Source organism: Homalodisca vitripennis, unplaced genomic scaffold (genome assembly GCF_021130785.1).
Source record: "Homalodisca vitripennis isolate AUS2020 unplaced genomic scaffold, UT_GWSS_2.1 ScUCBcl_313;HRSCAF=2038, whole genome shotgun sequence".
Classification (NCBI taxonomy): Eukaryota; Metazoa; Arthropoda; class Insecta; order Hemiptera; family Cicadellidae; genus Homalodisca; species Homalodisca vitripennis.
The window spans coordinates 294,322-317,495 of record NW_025776583.1 but is presented as its reverse complement, the minus strand read 5'-3'; the positions used below and the strand labels follow the sequence as shown (position 1 = coordinate 317,495).

Genomic DNA, 23,174 nt, shown 5'->3' with positions numbered 1-23,174 from the left:
GTGGTGGCTTACGGGAACGTTAAGTAATCGAACATTTAGTGCACATCCTGTTAATCAAGTGCGACAGGAACTAGGTGAATATCATCATCTTTTTCATGAACTAAAAAATTATCCTGAGAAGTTTCAAAATTATTTGCGAATGACTCCTGAAACGTTTAAGTACATATGTGAAACCATTTCTCCAAAGTTGGAGAGTTGTACAAAATACTGCAACTTGCATGTTAACCCTATCGGTCCAAAAGAACAGCTTGTACTGACTATAAGGTAAGTTACAGTACCTTCTGCCTGCAATTGCACATGTTCTGTAAGTTAAAAAGTATATGCTTTGTTAAAGATAAACAGTGTAAATTTAAAATAAAAAATATATGTATTGAAGTAAAATCAATAAAATTGTGCCAGAAATAAATTTCATATATTCTTCTGTTATTTAATTCTCGAATATGTTTGTTGTATGTAAAAATGAGTTGGTAATAAGAAAGCAATTCCAGTTCATGAAAAATACAATTTATTGGTAAAATGATAGTAACTAACAGGGATCTTTTCAAAGTAAAATACAAACGAAAGATATTAATGTACGCTACATAAAAATGCTGCAAATGTTTGAAAATGTTATAATAGTAGGCCTAACATAATCTTAAAAAATGGTATTATTAAGTAAATTGCGCAAAGGAAAAATAGTAGTACTTATAAAAAACGTAAAGAACTATTAAACTGTCATTAATTTATCGCCAGCTGAACGGCATTACAAAGACATTTTTAAAAGTGAGTGTACTCGGGAACATATGTTTCGCCGCCATCCTGGTTGTAGTTCAATGGTGAAGTCACGTCGCGGACCAGCTGTGCGAAGGTGACTGGTGATGGTGATGCCATGGTACTAGGAGAGGAACTGTCGTAGGGACTGTAGCGATGAGAGCTTGTACTGTGGTCTACTGACGTAGGTCTAGTGACAGTTGATGTTGTTGAGAATGATGATGGTGGTTCGGGTGAGTATGCCATGTCAAAAAGAATTTCTTGAACTTTCATCCTGAACAACATTTTCTTTCTAGGATTCAGGTTTTTAACATGGGGTAGCAGTGAGTTGAAGAACCCAACATCCTCGTCATTTGCCCTGTCCTCACTTTTCTGTTGCTTTAACTTCAACTTTTCTTTCTCCAACTGCACTAATTCCCGTCCAATAGCTGCTTGTGTCGTGATTCTTTTTTTAAATCCTGTTCTTGTGATCAGGTCATTCGTATTAAATCTTGGTGGCATTGCAGGGCGTGATGCATGAGATTTCTGCTGCTGGCGTGATTCACTCTCCGGCGCCGGTACTATTGTCAGATTCTCTGTGTCCAACTGTGGATTGTCAGGTTCATCACATTCTTGGCCTATCTCGGTCACTTCTTCCGACTCCTCTTCGTTTAGGTCGTGGTCTGAGTCATCTGCTATTACATCTGCAAGGTTTCCTGTTGATTTGCGGGGCAAAAACTGGTCTTTGAGAAACGCCATGCTGTCGTAATATTTCCATGTGGGTGTTTCTGGTGCTGCAGCTCCAGACTTAATTGTTTTGGAAAATTGTTTTCTGAATTCTTGCCTCAAGTTCTTCCAAATTTGCTTCACAACTTTATCTGGAACAAAACACGAAAACGTAAACGACTAATATTTTTAATATTATGTTTTTGGTTATATTGTGTTCTTTGGTTGCAGGTACTTGGCAACTGGAAGCAGTTTTAAAACTCTTGGATTTTCATTTCGAATGGGAGACAATACAGTGGGCAAAATCGTTAAGAATGTGTGCAAACTGTTATGGGAGACGTTCCAACCAGAGCATATGCCAGTTCCAACTATTGAAGATTATGAGCAAGTTGCAAAAAGATTCTATGAGATTTGGAAATTCCCACACTGTATCGGAGCGTTGGACGGTAAACACTGTCGAATAAAATGCCCAGCGCATTCAGGGTCTATGTACTTCAATTATAAGAAGACTTTTTCAATTGTTCTACAGGGTGTTGCGGATGACCATTACAAGTTTATATTTATTGATGTTGGCGGTTTCGGCAAACAAAGCGATGGGGGAACCTTGAGGGCGTCAGATTTTGGAAGGTTGTTGGAACAAAACAAATTGTGTATTCCCGAAGAAAAGTGTTTGCCTGACAGCAATATAAAAGTTCCACACGTTTTTATTGCAGATGAAGCGTATCCCTTGCGCGAGAATCTCATGAAACCTTATTCGAAAAAAGCTCTTGGGGATGCAGAAGAAGTGTATAATAAACGGCTATCAAGTGCTAGAAAAACCATTGAGTGTGCCTTTGGCATTCTGTTTGCTAAGTGGCGGATATTAAGTGGTTACATTGAAACCTTGCCTGAGACTGCAGACGATATAATAAAGGCTGCATGCGTTTTACACAATATAATCATAAACAAAGACGGATACTGCGGTGTACATGAGTCAGAACTCCTGCCTTTCCCTACTGAACTGAACTTACAACCATTGGGTAGATCTGGAAATGCTACATCTAATCGAGCCAAAGAAGTTAGAAATAGTTTCAAGGAATATTTTGTAAACAATCCGTAATCAAGATAATACTTAGTTGCAACTGTGTGTCCTTGTTTATAGTTCATTAAAGATTTCATTCGCAAGTTTCTAATTTTTACCTTATTTCAAACCTTTTACTTACTAATGTTAGATAAAAAATATATTAATTAATTAGAAAGTCTGCTATGGATACTTTTACATTACACTTTAAACTGAATATCCCACATAAAACAGCAAAGCTGGTTTAAGTTTAAATTTAAAGTTTTTAGTTACCTGTAACTTTTAGTTCTTTCGCAATTTCCTTCCATTCCTTGTCCAGAACGTGACGATTGTGATGTTGCTTGTGTCTCTTGTCCCACAAGGCTGGACGATTTTGGACAGCAATAATAATATCTTCCTTCATTTCGGATAACAGGTTATCAAAAACTAACAGAAACCAACAAGCGGAACTAAACGTTGACTTGGGTGAAAGCAGACTGAAGGGAGTGGCGGGGTGTACCGGGAGAGGGGGTTGGGGGGTGCGTGGCCTTGAGTGGACCAATCACGTTAAAGCAGCGAGCAAAGCCGCGAGCTAGGCAGCGAGGTAAATCAAACTAGTTTGTTTTCGAAAAACATCCTGCTAGGCCTCCTTGTAAGTGGCGAGCTACACCTCTACCGCGACCTGCTCACCATGCGCGCACGCATTTAACCTAATGAAATTGTTTTACCTCGCCGTTAACGGCGACCTGCACCTACACCTACACCTCCACCTTCACCTCCTCACTATGCGCGTACCCTAAGACAGCTCAGAATGACTACTACATGAGTTGTCCTCGCCGCTCGGGTGGCCAGTGTCACTGCCCACGGCGATCTCTGCGTCAGCTGTTATTCATCGTAGCGGCCTTCCTCCTCCAACTCGGAATTATTTCGTAGTAAAACCTACTTATACATGTGGGATTTAAAATTTAAATAATTAAAAACCAACTACTTTATAGCAATTGTTTTATTGCTTATACAGACACACAATAATGGAATTATAATATACATTTGGTTTACATTTGAAAGTGCAATAAATTACATACTTATAGAATAATAAAATTAAAACCTTATATTGCTACTTATACAATCACTATGGCCGACTTTGATTTCATTGTTCTTTTAAAAACTAATATTACTTTACTGCAATTGTTTTATTGCTTATACAGACACACATTAATGGAATTATAATATACATTTGGTTTACATTTGAAAGTGCAATAAATTACATACTTATAGAATAATAAAATTAAAACCTTATATTGCTACTTATACAATCACTATGGCCGACTTTGATTTCATTGTTCTTTTAAAAACTAATATTACTTTACTGCAATTGTTTTATTGCTTATACAGACACACATTAATGGAATTATAATATACATTTAGTTTACAGTAATTTGAAATTGGAATTAGATACTTATTGAATAATGAAAGAAATTAAAACTTTATATTGCTACTTCTGATATCACTGTGGCCGACTTTGATTTCATTGTTCTTTTAAAAACTAATATTACTTTATTGCAATTGTTTTATTGCTTATACAAACACACAATAATGGAATTATAATATACATTTGGTTTACATTTGAAAGTGCAATAAATTACATACTTATAGAATAATAAAATTAAAACTTTATATTGCTACTTATACAATCACTATGGCCGACTTTGATTTCATTGTTCGTTTAAAAACTAATATTACTTTACTGCAATTGTTTTATTGCTTATACAGACACACATTAATGGAATTATAATATACATTTGGTTTACATTAATTTGAAATTGGAATTAGATACTTATTGAATAATGAAAGAAATTAAAACTTTATATTGCTACTTATTAACTTATGCTATCACTGTGGCCGACTTTAGTTTCATTGTTCTTTTAACTTTTTGCTTGAGTGGTATTTCTCAAAACACTCGCCGAGCCCTGGATTGTTGGAGCATGTTTTGCAAAAGAAATTCGTTCGTTTTCTTTGCATCCCCGGCCTTCTGTCACTGCAAACAGAGCAGTCCTTGGTTTTGCCAGTCTGTAGAGGATAGGGTAAATGTAATTTTCCGTTAAGTCTTTCATCATCTACACTGTTAGACGGTCTTCCTCTTTTCTTCATATTCCGCACTTCCCCGACTAATTCTGTGATCAACATTTTTCTGTAACTTCTCTGTCTAACTTGATGTTGTTGGTCTTGATTGGCATTGTAAAGTACAAATGAGTTGACGATGGCGGTTTCCAACAACCAGAAGAAAACTTTCCTCCACCACTTGATCGACTTCCTGGTAAAAGAGTATGATGATATGTAGTGGTCCGCAAGATCAACTCCCCCCATGTACTTGTTATAATTGCAAACTATAGTCGGTTTTTTCACCTCTTGTACTACGTTATCTTTTTGCTGTCGCCTAACTGCCACGGTAGTGTTATCACCATACAGTGTACTTAGCATTGACACTACCTTTTTGTCTTTCCACAGTAACAGAGAAAACTTTTCATCTTTCCTGAAGGTTTTTATGTCCCCTTGTTTCAGTTTAAGCTTTTGAGTCTGTTTTTTGGCATTTTTTCTTTGTGGTTTCACAATTGCGGGTAGGCCATTTCTGTTTAACATTACAGTACCTGTTAGATAAACATTCCACTCTAGAAGTTCTGCTGCCAGATCCATATTTGTATACCACCTGTCATTGAAGACGTGGAGGCCCTCAATGTTGCCATAAGATTCCTTAAGCTTAGCTACAAGATGTAGGACAATGCGGCTTGTAACTCCTAAATCTGGCCTATTCAAGCGGTCAGTTGTTGTTTTACCAAAGTATGGCTCAATAGCGCAGATATATCCAGTTGAGGACTCAGACAACACAAACACCTTAATCCCCCATTTAATTGGCTTGTCTTTATTGTAGACTTTAAAGACTATACGTCCTTTGAAGCCTATGGTGCTTTCATCAACACTGACTTCTTTTTGTGGGACATAATATTCTCTGAACTTTTTATCCAGATACGCAGAAACATTTCTTACCTTACCGGAACGAGTCAATGTCCCAGCGACAGGACCAGAAGGAGGTGGGCATATGTGCAAATTCCAGAAATTTGTAAGAATCTTTCTTTACTTAAGGGGGGAGTTCATGAAAAAGGACAATTTTTTTATTTGTTATTATTATGTTTTCAAACCCTTTTAATTGGATAGAGGACAGTTTAAGAAAGAAATTGTATTTTTTAAACCTTGAAAATTCTCCCCCCCCTCCAGGGGGGAGGGTTTTTGCCGAATTTTAGCTGTTTAGTAAAATTACTAAGGCTCAAAAACTAATAAACATTTTCAGCTATTTTTTTTTTATTTCGTCATGAATACTGGTCTTTAAAATGTGGAGTATGGGTTTGTACTTAGTATTAAAATTAGGTAGAGAAAACTTTTTTTTCAAACTCAGAAATAAATAAACCAACTTTTTTAGTTAAAAAATGATTTTTAAACACTTCTCATTATTTTAACAGCAAGTCCATACTCCACTTTGTAGACAATTTAATTATAAACAAAATAAAAAAAAAAAAATTAGGGCTCTATCTCTTTTACAACCTGAGTTATTCAAATGTTTGTTATATAAAAACAAACTTTCGGAAAACGTAAAAAAACTAAAAATAGTAAGGAAAAAATAGACTAGTTGATGAATAGGCCTACCTTTTATTAAAATTCTCCAGCACCATACATTATGCCCTCTAGCTCCTTCCTCTTTTCCTCTTCTTGCAGATTTTTCATTCTCAAATAGTTCCTTCTTCGTTTGACTCTCTCCGACTTCGCTTGATTGATTTTAAGGGGGCCATTTACCCAAAAATAAAAATATGTTAATACTTGGTTTTTATACATGATTGGACTTTTAAAAGTTAGTCTATAATTAATTTATACAAGAAAAGTCACATAACCCCCCCACACCACCCCCCACCCCTAAGGGGGGGTTGCGGAATAAAAAACACTATAATTTTAGTTTGCAGGATAACTGTTCTTCTAGTAGAGATATTTTAAAAATTATTTTTTTTAATGAAAGCTTAATATGATCCCTATAAACTGTAGTATCAGTAATAGGATTAAATCATAGTAACATATTTTAAAATAAATAGTTTTATTTTCGATTTTATTTTTCTGTAACAAAAAGTAAATATATCATAAATGACACATATATTAACAAAATTTATTTCACATACTACAGTTTGTGCATATTGTATCTAAGAACAATTGTGCAAAGTTTGAACTCTGTAAGTTAAAAAATAAAAAAGTTATGCTGTAAACTATTTGATAAAACAGGTAAAATATTATATCCGGAAAACAGCAAAAACATAGTATGTAGCTTTTTGTCATATAAATACTGTAAACAATAACAAGAAACAGGTAATTTTATACCTTTTGATGCTTTGTACTCCTAAAACAGTCCAGCTCCATAAGTTACACCTTCTTTTTCCTTTAGGGTTTCTTCATTTTTCAATTTTCTCACCTTTAGCTGTCGGCGGTGTTTTATGTACTTTGCACTCAGTCTCTTCTTCGCCTGCAATACTCTTCTTTTGTCTCTTGCCCTTATTATTTTCATTGAAAGTCTTCCTGGAGACACACCAGCAGCTCCCATCAAGGTACTTTGTATTGTGTTTCCATAATTGTATTCAGATACAGCTTCAGCAACTGCACAGTCCACGATTCGCTTCGAAACGTTCCTTGTCTTAGGACACTTTTTCCAAATACAACTATGGAGACTCTCATTCGCATTTTGAGTTCGTCCCTTCTGGCATCTTTCTAACAGTTCTCTTGATATGAGTCTTTGGTATACAGGAAATATGTGTTTCAGTACCAATGGTGATATTGCAGTACCCAGATTTCTTGCATGGGGCCCTGGAGTTTCGCCTTTTGCGAGAGCACGATTGTAGAAACACCAGCTATTGTCACCTTGAGGACATTTAGTGTGCCTGTTTTCACTGTCAGAAGACACACAGTGGTGTAAAGTTGCTAATATGTCTTGCCTCATGTTTTCAACACTATCTTGATTCCGAAGAATTGAGTTCTGGTAATATTTTGTCAACTTTACTATTGTCGATTGTTTTAGGCTACCGAACCGCCTTCCACCTAGTGTGATACCTTGTGCTTTACATGTTTTTACAACATTTCGTAAGCCAGTCCCAAGTCGCTTGGCAATATGGTTGACACATTCTTCTTTTACGATGGGTACATCTTCACCGTACACTTTCAGATTTTGTAGGTGGGATAAAACTGCGGCATCCCCATCAGAAACGATAGTGCGATATCTCAGTTTATAGTCTAATGATCGTTTCCATAATATTTCTGCGGCCTTGGTTTCCATCGCAGGGGAAGAGCCACTGTAATTTTTGTAACAATCTTCTTTATGGCCCTCATACCAAATATCGAATTCAGGTGACTCTGCGCCGAGTTCAGTGGCTGTATTCACACACACTTGGCAATACTTCGATAGGACACAGTAGTCGATGACGATACCAGTTTGAAGTTCTATTACAACACCAACACCATAGTTGGATGTGTGGCCTCTTTTGTGCCATGAACCGTCGAAGCTGACACCAATGTCAACAACTGTGTCATCCGTGATTGTGGCATCCATATCCTTATACGATTCACGCACTCGAGCCCTAGCTTTTTTCAGATTATCCCCGCCCATAAATACAGATGACTTTGAAACTTCCGCAGAATGAGATGAATATGTTTTGCTGCTCATACTGTCTAGGTTCATAACCAAGCTAAACTTTTCTAAGGACCCATAACCTTCACCAATAGTCATGAATGATTTCACGATCCTGCGGTTTACGTCGAATGACTTCGAACCATCAATTTTTTTGGAAGTGTAACTAAATATTTCTAGATCAGGGCAGTTCTCACACTCAACATTCAATTTGCACGCAAAGCCATTACGTTCTGTTTCAGTAATACTCAAGCTGTTTGGATGCAAACATATAGGGCACACTAGGTTTCGTACTAACTCTTTCACGCAAACCATATCGACTAATTTATACTCAGACCCAGTAAAAATTTCCTCATTATCAACCACCACATTTAGGCGTTGATCAAGATCGCTTATTCTTGGTGATATTGGCTTCAAACCAATAGAGGGACACTGATTTGCATTTATATTTAGTTCACTAGATAACACTATAGGCCTAGTGTCGTTTTGGCTTCCACTTAGAGGCCTAGGCTCATTTACATTTGCAGTACTTGTACTAGGCATAACCTCAAAGTGATCCATAATTGCATGTCTAACATGTACTTTAGCAGAACTGTTAGGATTGTCACTAGTATTAGATACAGAATCATTTGAATCAGCCTGCAGGGACTCAATAAGTTTGACATTTTGCCACCGTTTGTTTATTGCCAAAGATGCTTTGAGTCTTTTACTTACTTTAGTTCTAAGATGTTGCTTTTTAGTCGACTGCTTCATATTTATTGAACAACACTGTTTATTTGTATATAAGTACACTAAAAGTAATATAGAATAACTAATAGAACACAGTAGGCTACTATATAACACGGATCTAAAGATGTTGATATCAAATTAGATACTTTTCTGCTTTACAAACGTAAACATAAACAAAATTATAGTCTGCTGTTTCTTGACAGGGCTGCCAACAGATAACAAAATAAATTACCACATATAAAGCAATAATTCACCTCAAATGCCTTGTCTGTGTTTATAATACATAAGTAACAGTGGGAAACCAAAACCTCGGAAATTTGGCGTTTTGTACGCTCTGTACCTAATGAAGTAAATAATAAAAATTTTATATTTCTAATGTGTTTATGAAAAAATAAATGATTGTACAGTATTCTAGGGTAACCAAGCAACAAATTAAAGCAAAAAAATAAAAATTGATTATTTTTAAATTTTTTGGGTAAATGGCCCACTTAAGTTTTCGACGTCGATCTCGCACTCTTGCAATCATGATGCTTTTTTTTCCAGGTGAAATTTTGTTCTTTTGAAGAATGTTGATAGCTGAGACATTTCCAAAGTTAAATTCACTCACACCCTCAGCTACAGCAGCTTCAACTATCCTTCTCGATACACTTCTCGCTTTGTCACATTTCCGCCAAATGAAGCTATGTAAGCTTTCATTGGCATTCTGAGTTTGACCTTTGAGACATCTTTCTAACAGCCTAGTTTCTGTGAGTCTCTTATATATTGGAGCAATATGTTTGAGAACAGTTGGATTGAGAGGTGTTTTTATGTTGTCACTATGGCTTCCAGGAATTTCATTATTAACAATCGCACGGTTGTAAAAACACCATGAATTTGTATCGGTTGGACACTTGGTATGACTAGATTTTTCATCGGTCGATGTGCAGTGGTGAAGAGTAGCTAAGATAGAGTTTCTAACAGTGGGTGCATCTTTGTTGATACTACTAAATACAGCATTGTGGTAATACCTGGTAAGCTTTTTGATGGTTGAGTCCTTTAGACTGCCATGGGATTTTCCTCCAAGAGTGATTTTTTGAGCTTTGCACACTTTTACTTGGTTGCGGAGAGCAGTGCCCAGTCTTTTAGAAACGTGATTTATACACTCCTCTTTTTTTAAAACATCTTCTCCATAGATGTTGAGGTCTTTTAAATGAGTGAACACCTTTGAATCTCCATCGCTCACTAATGTTGTGTAGCGAAATTTGTAGCTTAGTGAGCGTTTCCAAAGAATTTCAGCGGCGGCGACTTCCATACCTGGAGAGGATCCTTCATAATTCTTATCGCAATCTATAGCATGGCCTGCATACCAAATGTCAAACTCTGGGCTTCCTCTCCCCAAATCATGTTCTGCTGAGGCACAGTTGCGACAAAATTTCGAGAGAACGCAATAGTCAATTACTAGTCCCGTATCTATATGAATAATAGAGCCTACTCCATAGTTTGACGTAAACCCCCTTTTGTGCCACGATCCATCGAAACTGACCGCTAAGTCTATGGCACTATTAGCTTCTAAGGCGCTGTTTTCTTTTTGACAATGTTCACGCACACGTGCTCGTGCTTTTGAAAGACTAGCAATACCGGCCATTTTTGTGGATTTGTTTACGCTTTACATACACTTGCTATAATATCCCTTGCTCATAATGTTCATGTTCATTACTAAAGCATACTGCTCTATAGCGGCATATCCCTTGCTTATAGTAGGGGAGAGGCGGGCATAATGGCCAGGCTAAGACATTTTGATTTTTTAAACTACTTTTTAGTCGAGCTGGAAATTAAAAAATCATATCATATATAGATCAACTATCATAAGACTTGTATTAAATGTTTAGTTGCGTTTAGGCAAATGGATGTCCCTTATTAGTCAATTTTCCAAAAAGTAACCATGTGGCTATTACGCCCGCAGGGGGTAGGGCATAATGGCCATATATCTAAAATGTGTTAAATACATTGTAAAAACAGCTGTTTGATAATAAAACATTTATTATAAAGATTTGTAACCTAATTATATTGATTGAAAGCCAGTTAAAAATGTTTATTGAAAAACTTTGAATAGAAAATATACATATTTCATACTTTGTTCCAAAAACATTAATATTTTAGAATCGTACAAATAAAAAGTTATTTTGTATTAAGTTTAATTACAATTTTCACATAAAAACCTAAGGTCCTTCTGATCTACGCCAGCACACAGTTCATGCGCCCACATATTGCACCCTTGGCACTTTATCCAACGCTCATTAGAGGATGAAGCTGAGAATTGTTCCATACAATAAAAACATTCGACATCATCATCTGAATCTTGAAAAAGACTTCTTTTGGTGGTATTGATCTTGGGTTTTTTAGATGTCCTCTTTAGGTCTGTTTTTCTTTCTTCGCCCTTTTTTTGTTTCAGAAGTTTTTCTTTATCTTTTTCATCTTTCGCAGCTTTCTCGGCTATCAAATTATCTTTGTAAGGGCTTCCTGACAGCAAAGCTGCACAGCCTCTTTTACGTCCAGTTCTCCTACGACTCTCATCAGATACACAAGGAAGAGGGATAATATCTTTAGGGCTTATAGCAAATGATGTCCCAGGTTGTGGATCATACTTTTCATCAAGATTGGTGGTGTAACTGCTTGGTGATACAGCTTGCAGAGAAGGAACTGCAGAAGTTTGCTCAGGTTCCCTTAGAGTTAACTGTGGATGGCGTTTGCGGAAACCGGCGATCCAACCTTTTCCAGCCATCCTGGACTCTTTGTTAAAAGTGTGACAAAGTTTGTTCTTCTCAGCAAGTTCATATGCTGCACTTCGAAGATCCTGAACAGTCATACCGAAAAATCTAGTCTCCAGTAAGAGTAGATGATTGAATATTTCTAGTTCTTGTTCCTTAGTAAAGACGGAATTAAAACCTCCAAATACTTTTTTGTGTCCTGTAGCTCTCTTGTTCTTCTCCAGCACTCTCCTCTTCAAAGTGTTCCTTGGTACTTTGTATGTGGTCGCAGCTGTTAAAAATGCCATACCTCCCTTCACTGCATCTATTGCCTTTTGCATGTTTCCAGGATCCCATGACTGCCGATCTCCCTTGCGCTTGTAGTTGTAAACCATCGCTCCTGAAACAAAACAAAACAACTGAAGTATTTCAAATTAAAAAAAATAAACATAAATAATTAAACATTTATTATAATTATAATTTTTTATATATTATAAATTATTATAATACATAAAAATATTGGTTTTATAACATCTAAATTGTAATAAAACTGTTTTATTGGCTTTACTATGGAAATCTGAACAATTTTTCTGTAATCATTTAGAATAATTATATCATTTAAAACTTTTTTCAAGTAACAGGAATAAGGAAGTTAAAGAGGAAAATTGCAGACGGGCATAACGGCCAAAGCTGCGGGCGTAATAGCCACCTACTGGCCGTTGTGCCCGCCCAGACGCTATTAACAAAACACTCTTCTAGGTTACTAACAAACAATGATAAACCACTTCTTAATACAGACATTAATAGCTAACTAATGACTCTTTTAAAATATATAGGACCGAAAAATAAAATATAATACGTCATTTTGTAATTATTACATAAGTTGATGTCTTACCTTGGATCAGAAGATGTGGAAAACACAAAAATTACAATAACTCTTGATGTCGTAGCAGCGTGTTCTTATGACGACTCAACACAACTGGTGGGGCTACCAGGCACCTTCATGAACAGTTTCCGCATGGTGGCAGCACTGTACACACACAAAAACACGCCTGGCCATTATACCCGCGCTGTCCATTATGCCCGGCTCTCCCATACTAAAAGCTTTAGCAACTCTTTTGTTTATGTCGTACTCAGTTTCGGATTCTATTTGCCTTGAACTAGACATGGACATTATGTTTCCGGGCACACAATCACTACATTCCACAGAAAGCTGAGCGTTAAACCCTACTCTATTTGTAATAGATAGCTTCAGGCTTGACCTAAAACAATCGGGGCATAACAAATTTGTCACCAAATTGCTCAGAACACTGACATTGTGTCAGTCTAAGTGGTGTAATATTTGCTGAAGTCGACCCTTTTTGTCTTTTTTCATCTCACAATGTTTCTCAATGATTTCTCTCACTAATTCCTTACGGAATTCTGATAGTTGAGGAATTTTTCCTGTCATTTGATGCTGCAAAATGTATGCATTACGTATGGTTACATCTAACAAATGGAAAAACAGTTTTTTGTACTACTTCAATGACTTCCGAGCGGTTTCGTTGAACGACAACTGCATATCAACTGCACCCATGTGCTGATTGTAATCCAGAACACAAACGGGTTTTACAATCTTTTGACCAGTATGGGGATCACGTTTACCAGTTTCTTTCATACCATGTTCATGCATTGTTGATAAAACCCTAACCTCCCGTTGATCTAGCCAACGTTCATATAACATAAATTCTGCATGATGTGAATCCGTTTCCCCTTTTTTCAATTTTTTTAGGCTTTCTTTTGGAACACCACGCCTTGTTGGCAAGCATGTTCCACACATATTTGTACTTTTACTAAATAGTTCTTCTGCTAATGAGGGTGAGACATACCAGTTATCAAGGTACAGTTTGTGTCCAAGATTGAAAAAAGATTCTGTAAGAGTCAACACTACCTGACCTGACATACCTACTTTATCACTGAGGTCTTCAAAATTTAGCTGAGTTTCAGAACCAATATATGGTAAAACATTTAGAACGTATCCTGTTTTGCAATCAGATATGATAAACAGTTTTATGCCAAATCTTGCTCTCTTACTAGGAATATACTGGCGAAAAAGTAGCCTACCTTTCCACAAGAAAAGTGTTTCATCCAATGCAAGATTCTCATAAGGAGTGAAATTGTCAGTAAATGATTTGTTTATAGAACAGAGAATAGGGTTTATCTTATGTAATCTTCCTAAGGTTTTAGAGTTTGTAACAATTCTGTTGTTGAAATGCAGCATTCTACACAGTATTAGAAACCTGTTTCGACTCATTGCCTGACCGAAGAGTGGTGTTTGAATTACTGTATCGGTAGACCAGTACTCTTTTATTTTATTTTTTCTCACATGGGACATCAGGATACACGATGCTAAAAAAAATAACATTTCACTCTCATTGGTATTGTACCAATTATCAATTTCAGATCTAGAAACATTGGGCAGCTTAGAAACGACTTCATGAAAATAGAGATTAGTCTGCTCAACAATGTGTGATACTAATTCCATTGGAAACAACGACAAGAAAAAATCTAGGTTTGTAGATTCCTTACTTATTCCAGAATCAGCATTTATTCCAGATTTTGAGCTATCAAATGGAAATATGTGCGGAATAAAGTTGGTATCATTCACCCAGGGATAGGTAATTGGAGGTAGCTTTCTACGTTTGGGGTTAGGCCTACATTCAGTTCCTTCATTACCAGTAAAGTCATTTCTGGGATTATAATTTTGAACTACCTCGTTTATTACCAAGTCAACACTATCCAAAGTAGGCTTATTTGGACGATTATTAGAATAAACAGTATCACCTGATGGTCCTGGTACTGGTTCATCGAGATAACCTAAATCGTGGTTGAAGTCTGCATCACGAACTAGTTCATTAAAAATAAAATCACCACTTCTTACACGACTGAAAATATCCACATCACTTTCGTCGTCACTATCAGATAGTTCACTAAACTCACTGCCCAATAATTCATTAATATCTTGATCAAACAACTCATGCTTACGCGAAGCCATAATTATTGTGTACAAACAACAGCAACCGGCTGAAACGCCTCGACGTTTAGAGTAAAAACAGGCTGCCAAGTATCGTAGCGCGAAACAAAATATACCTCACGAGAAAGCCAGTGTTCTCCCGAGTAACCCGGTATATTGAACGTCATTTAATTTAGCGAATTGAGTTGAAGAAAACGCAAAAATAAAACGCTCTGCGCGCGGCCGCAACAGTACGGCAACGGGCCACGACTGCACACTTGCCTCAGTCGCAACTGAGCGGCTACGGGATCCAACAGGTTAAACTTCTGCAAAGGAATTGTATTCTGTCGCGATATGCTATGTTGCTCAATTGAAGAATTCAAAAGAAGAACTGAAAGATTGTCTTGTGACTGATGTAGTGAGAATAATGAAGGTTGAACACGGTGTACCGACACCTACACCAGGTCACATTTTGACCTTTGCCCTTCCTCACCCACCAGCCACAATTAGAGCAGGATATCTTTCTCTACAAGTTCGTCCATACTTTAGAAATCCTCAGAGGTGTTATAGATGTCAACGTTTTGGACATTCAAGCAAAACTTGCAATAACCCTGAAACATGTAGTCTTTGTGGAAAAAGTGGTCACAGTGACAAGGACTGTGCCGGTGGCGAAGAGCAGTGCGTCAACTGCAAGGGCAAGCATCCTTCAAGCTCTCGCAGCTGTAAAGTATACTTAGAAGAAAAGGAAGTGCTGAAAATAGTTACTAGCGAGAAATTGTCTTTCGGCGATGCTCGTAAAGAGTATAGGAAACGACTTAGACAAACCCCGAAGAAGGACGTATCCTATTCTCAGGCTGCCTCTGTCCCTGTGCAACCGAAACCGTGTTCTTCCTGCTCAGCTCTGGAAGGCATGATTAGAGAACTAACCCAACAGGTTGCTGCCTTGGTCTGTAAGACCGGCTACACCTACTCAACCCAAGGGACGGAGCACTTTAAGCAAGCAACAGTCTACTGAAGGCCAGGTTGCTGCTCAATTTTTAAAAACCCCTAATGCTGGAGGTTCCAGCGTGACGGGAAAGAAAAATATATCTCCGGAAGTATGCCAAAGACTTGTTTCTGGGCTGAATCAAAAAATTGCCTCTAAAGTGGTCGAACGGTCAAAGGGTGCCAACAAAACCCCTCCCTCATACCAGTCCTCAAAATCCAGCTTAATGGAGGAGGATTTGTTTGATGACGACCTTAGACCACATTCAGAAATTGAAAAAAATACTGTAAATTTCAAACAAAATCAAGGAAAAACAAAAAACAAAATTACTTTCAAAACCTAAATTATTATGAATATTATACAATGGAATATTAACGGACTGCGAAGCCATCTGGAAGACCTGAACCTACTAGCATCACAAATAAAACCAAATGTCATATGTATTCAGGAGACCAAGCTTAGCCGTGCATGCCAATTTTCCATCAGGGGATGGGATATCTTCCGCCATGACAACCATAATGACGGACATGCATGTGGAGGAGTTATGGTTCTCGCAAATCCTTCTCTGAATACAGTGGAGGTACCTTTGAACACACCTCTACAAGTAATATGCATAAAGCTTGACATGCCGTTTAAATTACATGTCTGTTGTGTTTATATCCCCCCGCCACCAGAATGCCTTCCAAGAGGAGATCTATTGGACCTTATTAATCAATTGCCTCATCCTTTCGTACTTGTGGGCGATTTCAATGCCCACCATCGTTTTTGGGGCTCTAGTACTTGCTCTACAAGGGGCAACATGGTTTCCAAGGTCCTTGATGATCTGAATCTTGTTTTATTGAACGATGGCTCGCCAACTTATCTTTGCCCGAGAACAGGTTCCTGGTCAGTATTAGACCTAACCATGTGCACACTACAAATTGCTTACCGCTTCGACTGGTCAGTTTCCTCTGACCTTTACGGTAGCGACCACGCACCGGTCTTAACTAAAGTTCTCGATATTCCAGGTAATGTGCCCCAAAGACCTAACTGGGTGCTTGATAAGGCGGATTGGGGCAAATTTAAACACGTTTCACAGGCACCAGATGTTTCAACATCAGTAGATATAGACTACGCCGTCAACAAGATAACTGTTGCCAATTTAAGTGCCGCTCTGGAAAGTATTCCAAAAACAACAGGAATCATAAAAAGAAGAAACGTATCTTGGTGGACAGAAGAGTGTAGGATATCGCTTCTGGAGCGCAGGAAAGCCTTGCGGATATTTAATAGATCTCCGACCGAGGGAAACCATGCACGATTTCGTCTTGCCAGAGCTAAAGCTCGTCTCATATTTAAAAGATGTCGACGAAATTCGTGGAAGGAATTTACTTCTTCGATTAACCGTACCACCCCTTTATCTCTGGTGTGCAGGAGACTAAAGGCAGTTTGCGGAAAACAGCCACCTCTGCCTATTCTTGGCTTAAGGGTGAACGACATCATATTAACCGAGCCGTTGGCAAACGCTCTGGCCTCGTCCATTTGTAACGTGTCGAGGACGACGTCCTACAGTCCTTTGTTCCAGCGAAATAAAGTACAACATGAAGTACAGCCCATAAATGACAATAACTATATAAATCCCTTAAATTTATTGTTTTCCCTTGACGAACTAGAATCTGCTATTTCTCCCATTATAAACTCAGCTCCCGGTGTTGACGACATCCACTACGCCATGTTGAGAAACCTTCCTGTAGAGGTTAAAGCGTGCCTCTTGTCTCTTTTCAATAGAATTTTTCAAGAACGCAGCTTTCCAAGTTCATGGCGTAACTCTTACGTTGTACCATTATACAAACCTGGCCAAGACAAGTTCTCCCCTACTAGCTACAGGCCTATCTCGCTTACCAGTTGTCTTTGTAAGATACTGGAGCGAATGGTAAATCGTAGACTGGTATGGTTCCTGGAACACAATAATCTCCTGTCTCCACAGCAATGTGGCTTCCGTCAAGGCCGTTCAACTCTAGACCACCTAGTATGCCTGGAGACGTCAATCCTGAATGCTTTCCTTGAACGGAGGCAACTTGTTGCTGTGTTTTTCGATATAACAAAAGCGTATGATACAGCTTGGCGTAGGGGAGTTATAAACACCCTTTCAAATTGGGGCGTCGGCGGTAATATGTTATATTTTATTAAAGGTTTTATGGATGAACGTTCTTTTAATGTAAGACTGGGAACTCATTTGTCCGACACCAAAATTCTTGAGAACGGTATACCTCAAGGGAGTGTTCTTAGCTGTACTCGCCCGTAGGGGGACGTCTTACTCTGACGTTTAAAGGTTGGCGACCTTTCGTACCCCGAGCTAGTGCCAGACACATCTCCAATCCTGGCACTTTCCCCTGTCTCATCCATAAATCCTACCTATTCCTAATTCCTCCCTTTTCCTGACTGGATCGTGCTATTGTTTGTGGGGAGTGCTTGAACTGCTACACTCTGAGAAGGTGTAGCAGAAGAGAGCTGATGTGAGCTTGCTCTGCCGAAGCAAACGGTAGTATGAATCCTGGTGCCAGCCACTTCGGTCCCTGGTCAGGAAGTGATTATTGGACAGAAATGTTGGAGATTTCTGTTGCCACGTGCGAGCCCGAGTCGTGCGTGAATTCCCGACTCGGTTAAACGAGATAACATCGGGCCCCGGGGAACTGGTGTAGGGTGGCCTGCCAAGCTTTGGCTGACAGGTTCCCGAGGGTATACCCGTTCCCGATGTCTCGGCCTGCACCTTTAATCACGATGCGCTGGTTCATATATTGAATGGCTACCCTAAACACTTCTCAAGCACAAAAACATGATAGAGTTGTAGAAAGAGATTCTACTATGGATCTAGAAAAGAAACGTGCCCTCTCTTCAGAATCTGAAGAGGAAACAACCAAACAAAGAAAAACTACAGATAAGAAAATTAATGTTCAAAATCTTCCCACCCCACTTTTTCTAGTTTTTAAGCACAAAGACGAAACTCAGGACTTGGCAAAGGTGAGCCCCTTCCTTGTTAACAAGGCTCTACTTGGAGTGGGCGGCTCGCCGTCTTCTGTTAGGAACCTTCGTAATGGGAGCATCTTGGTAGAGGCCGCGAACGCTCCACAGGCTCAAAAATTCCTCTCCATGAGATCCTTTTACGACAAAGTAGAAGTCGTTGTCCATCCTCATAAAACACTAAACTTCTGCAAAGGAATTGTATTCTGTCGCGATATGCTATGCTGCTCAATTGAAGAATTGAAAGAAGAACTGAAAGATTGTCTTGTGACTGATGTGGTGAGAATAATGAAGGTTGAACACGGTGTACCGACACCTACACCAGGTCACATTTTGACTTTTGCCCTTCCTCACCCACCAGCCACAATTAGAGCAGGATATCTTTCTCTACAAGTTCGTCCATACTTTAGAAATCCTCAGAGGTGTTATAGATGTCAACGTTTTGGGCATTCGAGCAAAACTTGCAATAACCCTGAAACATGTAGTCTTTGTGGAAAAAGTGGTCACAGTGACAAGGACTGTGCCGGTGGCGAAGAACAGTGCGTCAACTGCAAGGGCAAGCATCCGTCAAGCTCTCGCAGCTGTAAAATATACTTAGAAGAAAAGGAAGTGCTGAAAATAGTTACTAGCGAGAAATTGTCTTTCGGCGATGCTCGTAAAGAGTATAGGAAACGACTTGGACAAACCCCGAAGAAGGACGTATCCTATTCTCATGCTGCCTCTGTCCCTGTGCAACCGAAACCGTGTGCTTCCTGCTCATCTCTGGAAGGCATGGTTAGAGAACTAACGCAACAGGTTGCTGCCTTGGTACAACAAATCAGTGCCAAGACCTTCCCACGTAGTGGAGGCAATGATATAACAGAACTTGCACCTTCTGTGTCTGTAAGACCGGCTACACCTACTCAAACCAAGGGACGGAACACTTTTAACAAGCAACAGTCTACTGAAGGCCAGGTTGCTGCTCAATTTTTAAAAACCCCTAATGCTGGAGGTTCCAGCGTGACGGGGAAAAAAATATATCTCCGGAAGTACGCCAAAGACTTGTTTCTGGGATAAATCAAAAAATTGCCTCTAAAGTGGTCGAACGGTCAAAGGGTGCCAACACAACCCCTCCCTCATACCAGTCCTCCAAATCCAGCCTAATGGAGGAGGATTTGTTTGATGACGACCTTAGGCCACATTCAGAAATTGAAAAAACTACTGTAAATTTTAAACAAAATCAAGGAAAAACAAAAAACTAAATTACTTTTAAAACCTAATTTTATATGAATATTATACAATGGAATATTAACGGACTGCGAAGCCATCTGGAAGACCTGAACCTACTAGCATCACAAATAAAACCAAATGTCATATGTATTCAGGAGACCAAGCTTCACCGTGCATGCCAATTTTCCATCAGGGGATGGGATATCTTCCGCCATGACAACCATAATGACGGACATGCATGTGGAGGAGTTATGGTTCTCGCGAATCCTTCTCTGAATACAGTGGAGGTACCTTTGAACACACCTCTACAAGTAATATGCATAAAGATTGACATACCGTTTAAATTACATATCTGTTGTGTTTATATCCCCCCGCCACCAGAATGTCTTCCAAGAGAAGATCTATTGGACCTTATTAATCAATTGCCTCATCCTTTCGTACTTGTGGGCGGTTTGAACGCCCACCATCGTGTTTGGGGCTCTACTACTTGCTCTCCAAGGGGCAACATGCTTTCCAAGGTCCTTGATGATCTGAATCTTGTTTTGTTGAACGATGGCTCGCCAACTTATCTTTGCCCGAGAACAGGTTCCTGGTCAGTATTAGACCTAACCGTGTGCACACCACAAATTGCTTACCGCTTCGATTGGTCAGTTTCCTCTGACCTTTACGGTAGCGACCATGCACCGGTCAAAACTAAAGTTCTCGATATTCCAGGTAATGTGCCCCAAAGACCTAAATGGGTGCTTGATAAGGCAGATTGGGACAAATTTTACAGGCACCAGATGTTTCAACATCAGTAGCTATAGACTCCGCCGTCAACAATATAACAGTTGCTATTTCAAGCGCCGCTCTAGAAAGTATTCCAGAAACAACAGGAATCATCAAAAGAAGAAACTTACTTTGGTGGACAGAAGAGTGTAGGATATCGCTTCTGGAGCGCAGGAAAGCCTTGCGGTTATTTAATAGATCTCCGACCGAGGAAAACCTCGCACGATTTCGTCTTGCCAGAGCTAAAGCTCGACTCATATTTAAAAGATGTCGACGAAATTCGTGGAAGGAATTTACTTCTTCGATTAACCGTACCACCCCTTTATCTCTGGTGTGGAGGAGACTAAAGGCAGTTTGCGGAAGACAGCCACCTCTGCCTATTCTAGGCTTAAGGGTGAACGACACCATATTAACCGAGCCGAAAGATGTGGCAAACGCTCTGGCCTCGTCCATTTCTAACGTGTCGAGGACTACGTCCTACAGTCCTTTGTTCCAGCGATATAAAGTACAACATGAAGCACAGTCCATAAATGAAAATAACTATATAAGTCCCTTAAATTTATTGTTTTCCCTTGACGAACTAGAATCTGCTATTTCTCCCATTATAAACTCAGCTCCTGGTGCTGACGACATCCACTACGCCATGTTGAGAAACCTTCCTGTAGAGGTTAAAGCGTGCCTCTTGTCCCTTTTCAATAGAATTTTTCAAGAACGCAGCTTTCCAAGTTCATGGCGTAACTCTTACGTTGTACCATTATACAAACCTGGCCAAGACAAGTTCTCCCCTACTAGCTACAGGCCTATCTCGCTTACCAGTTGTCTTTGTAAGATACTGGAGCGAATGGTAAATCGTAGACTGGTATGGTTCCTGGAACACAATAATCTCCTGTCTCCACAGCAATGTGGTTTCCGTCAAGGCCGTTCAACTCTAGACCACCTAGTGTGTCTAGAGTCGTCAATCCTGAATGCTTTCCTTGAACGGAGGCAACTTGTTGCTGTGTTTTTCGATATTACAAAAGCGTATGATACAGCTTGGCTTAGGGGAGTTATAAATACCCTTTCAAATTGGGGCGTCGGCGGTAATATGTTATATTTTATTAAAGGTTTTATGGATGAACGTTCTTTTAATGTAAGACTGGGAACTCATTTGTCCGACACCAAAATTCTTGAGAACGGTATACCTCAAGGGAGTGTCCTTAGTTGTACTCTCTTTGCTGTGGCCATAAACAGCATCACTTCCTGCGTCAGAGCTCCTGTCAGATGCTCTCTATTCGTAGATGACTTTGCTGTATTTGTCCCTCCCAGGAGGCTGGCTACTGCAGAGAGGTACCTTCAGCTCACCATCCACCGTCTCGAAGATTGGAGCAACCAAACCGTTTTTTCTTTCTCTCCTTCAAAGACTAAATGTATTACTTTTTCTCGACTGAGGAACGTCGCTGATCCAACTCTTAGGATAAATAGAATAATAATCCCAGCGAGTCGCTGTGTGAAATTTTTTGGGGTTGTGGTTTGATTACAGACTGACGTGGGTTCCGCACATTAAAGAACTTAAGGCGAAATGTCTAAAGAGACTTAACGCGATGAGAGCTCTAAGCGGAACGAAATGGGGTGCAGATAGAAAATGCATGCTTCAGTTTTATAAAGCATATATTCGACCTTGTATTGATTATGGATCACAGGTTTATTCTTCTGCCAAGCCAACAGCCCTTAAAATGTTGGACTCAATCCATCATTCTGCTGTCAGACTGGCTACTGGGGCTTTTCGTTCAAGCCCCGTTGTCAGTCTTTTAGCTGAGAGTGGTGAGCCATCCCTATCTTTCAGACGTGTTCAATTGGCTATGAACTATTTTTTTAGTTTAAAATCAAGGCCAGAAAATCCGGCCTTTGAGGTTGCCCTAGACACATCACTTGCCCCCTTGTACCACAATAAGCCTAATGCCCCCGCACCCTTTGGCATTAGAATCCTGTTACATCTCGCAGAAGTGGACATGAGAGCGATTGATGTCGAGGTATGTCACGAGATGGATAGACCACCATGGACAGCCAGAACTCCCAATGTAATACTGTCGTTATTACAGTTGAACAAGCAAGACGCATCACTGTTGTCCACAAGCTCCTGTAGAGAAATATTGTCATCCTGTTCACCCTGCGATGCCATCTACACAGATGGCTCAAAGAGTGAGGCAGGAACGGGTTGTGCCTTTGTCACTTCCAATAGAGAGTACAAATTCTGCCTCACTCCTGAATCTTCAATATACACAGCAGAACTAACAGCTATCTTGAAATCGTTAAATATTGTATGTCCAAGATCAAATAGGGTGGTAGTGTGCTCTGACTCGCTAAGCGGTCTGCTGGCTATCAGGGACATGTACTCCAAACATGTCCTTGTTCGTAAGATCCGCTACGCTTTGAGCGAGATGATGTCTCGGGGTATCGCAATTACGTTTCTGTGGGTACCTGGACATACTGGAATACCTGGTAACGAGATCGCAGATAGTGCAGCAAAGGAGGCAATCTCTCTGACTCCATGTACTAGGCGATCAATCGCGTCCGATCTAAAGCCG

General features: G+C 39.3%; 2 protein-coding genes across 2 annotated transcripts; both read right to left on the bottom strand.

The window, feature by feature from the left end:
- Positions 1-486: 486 nt before the first annotated feature.
- LOC124370728 lies at positions 487-3,287 on the bottom strand. Its single transcript, XM_046829029.1, has 2 exons — positions 2,789-3,287; positions 487-1,607 (listed from the first exon to the last, which is right to left on the bottom strand). The coding sequence occupies exons 1-2, from the start codon at positions 2,916-2,918 to the stop codon at positions 757-759; spliced, it is 981 nt and encodes a 326-aa protein (XP_046684985.1). The 5' UTR covers positions 2,919-3,287; the 3' UTR covers positions 487-756.
- Positions 3,288-6,926: 3,639 nt separating this feature from the next.
- LOC124370738 lies at positions 6,927-8,126 on the bottom strand. Its single transcript, XM_046829039.1, has one exon. It carries the CDS (start codon positions 8,124-8,126, stop codon positions 6,927-6,929), a length of 1,200 nt encoding a protein of 399 aa, XP_046684995.1.
- Positions 8,127-23,174: the final 15,048 nt, after the last annotated feature.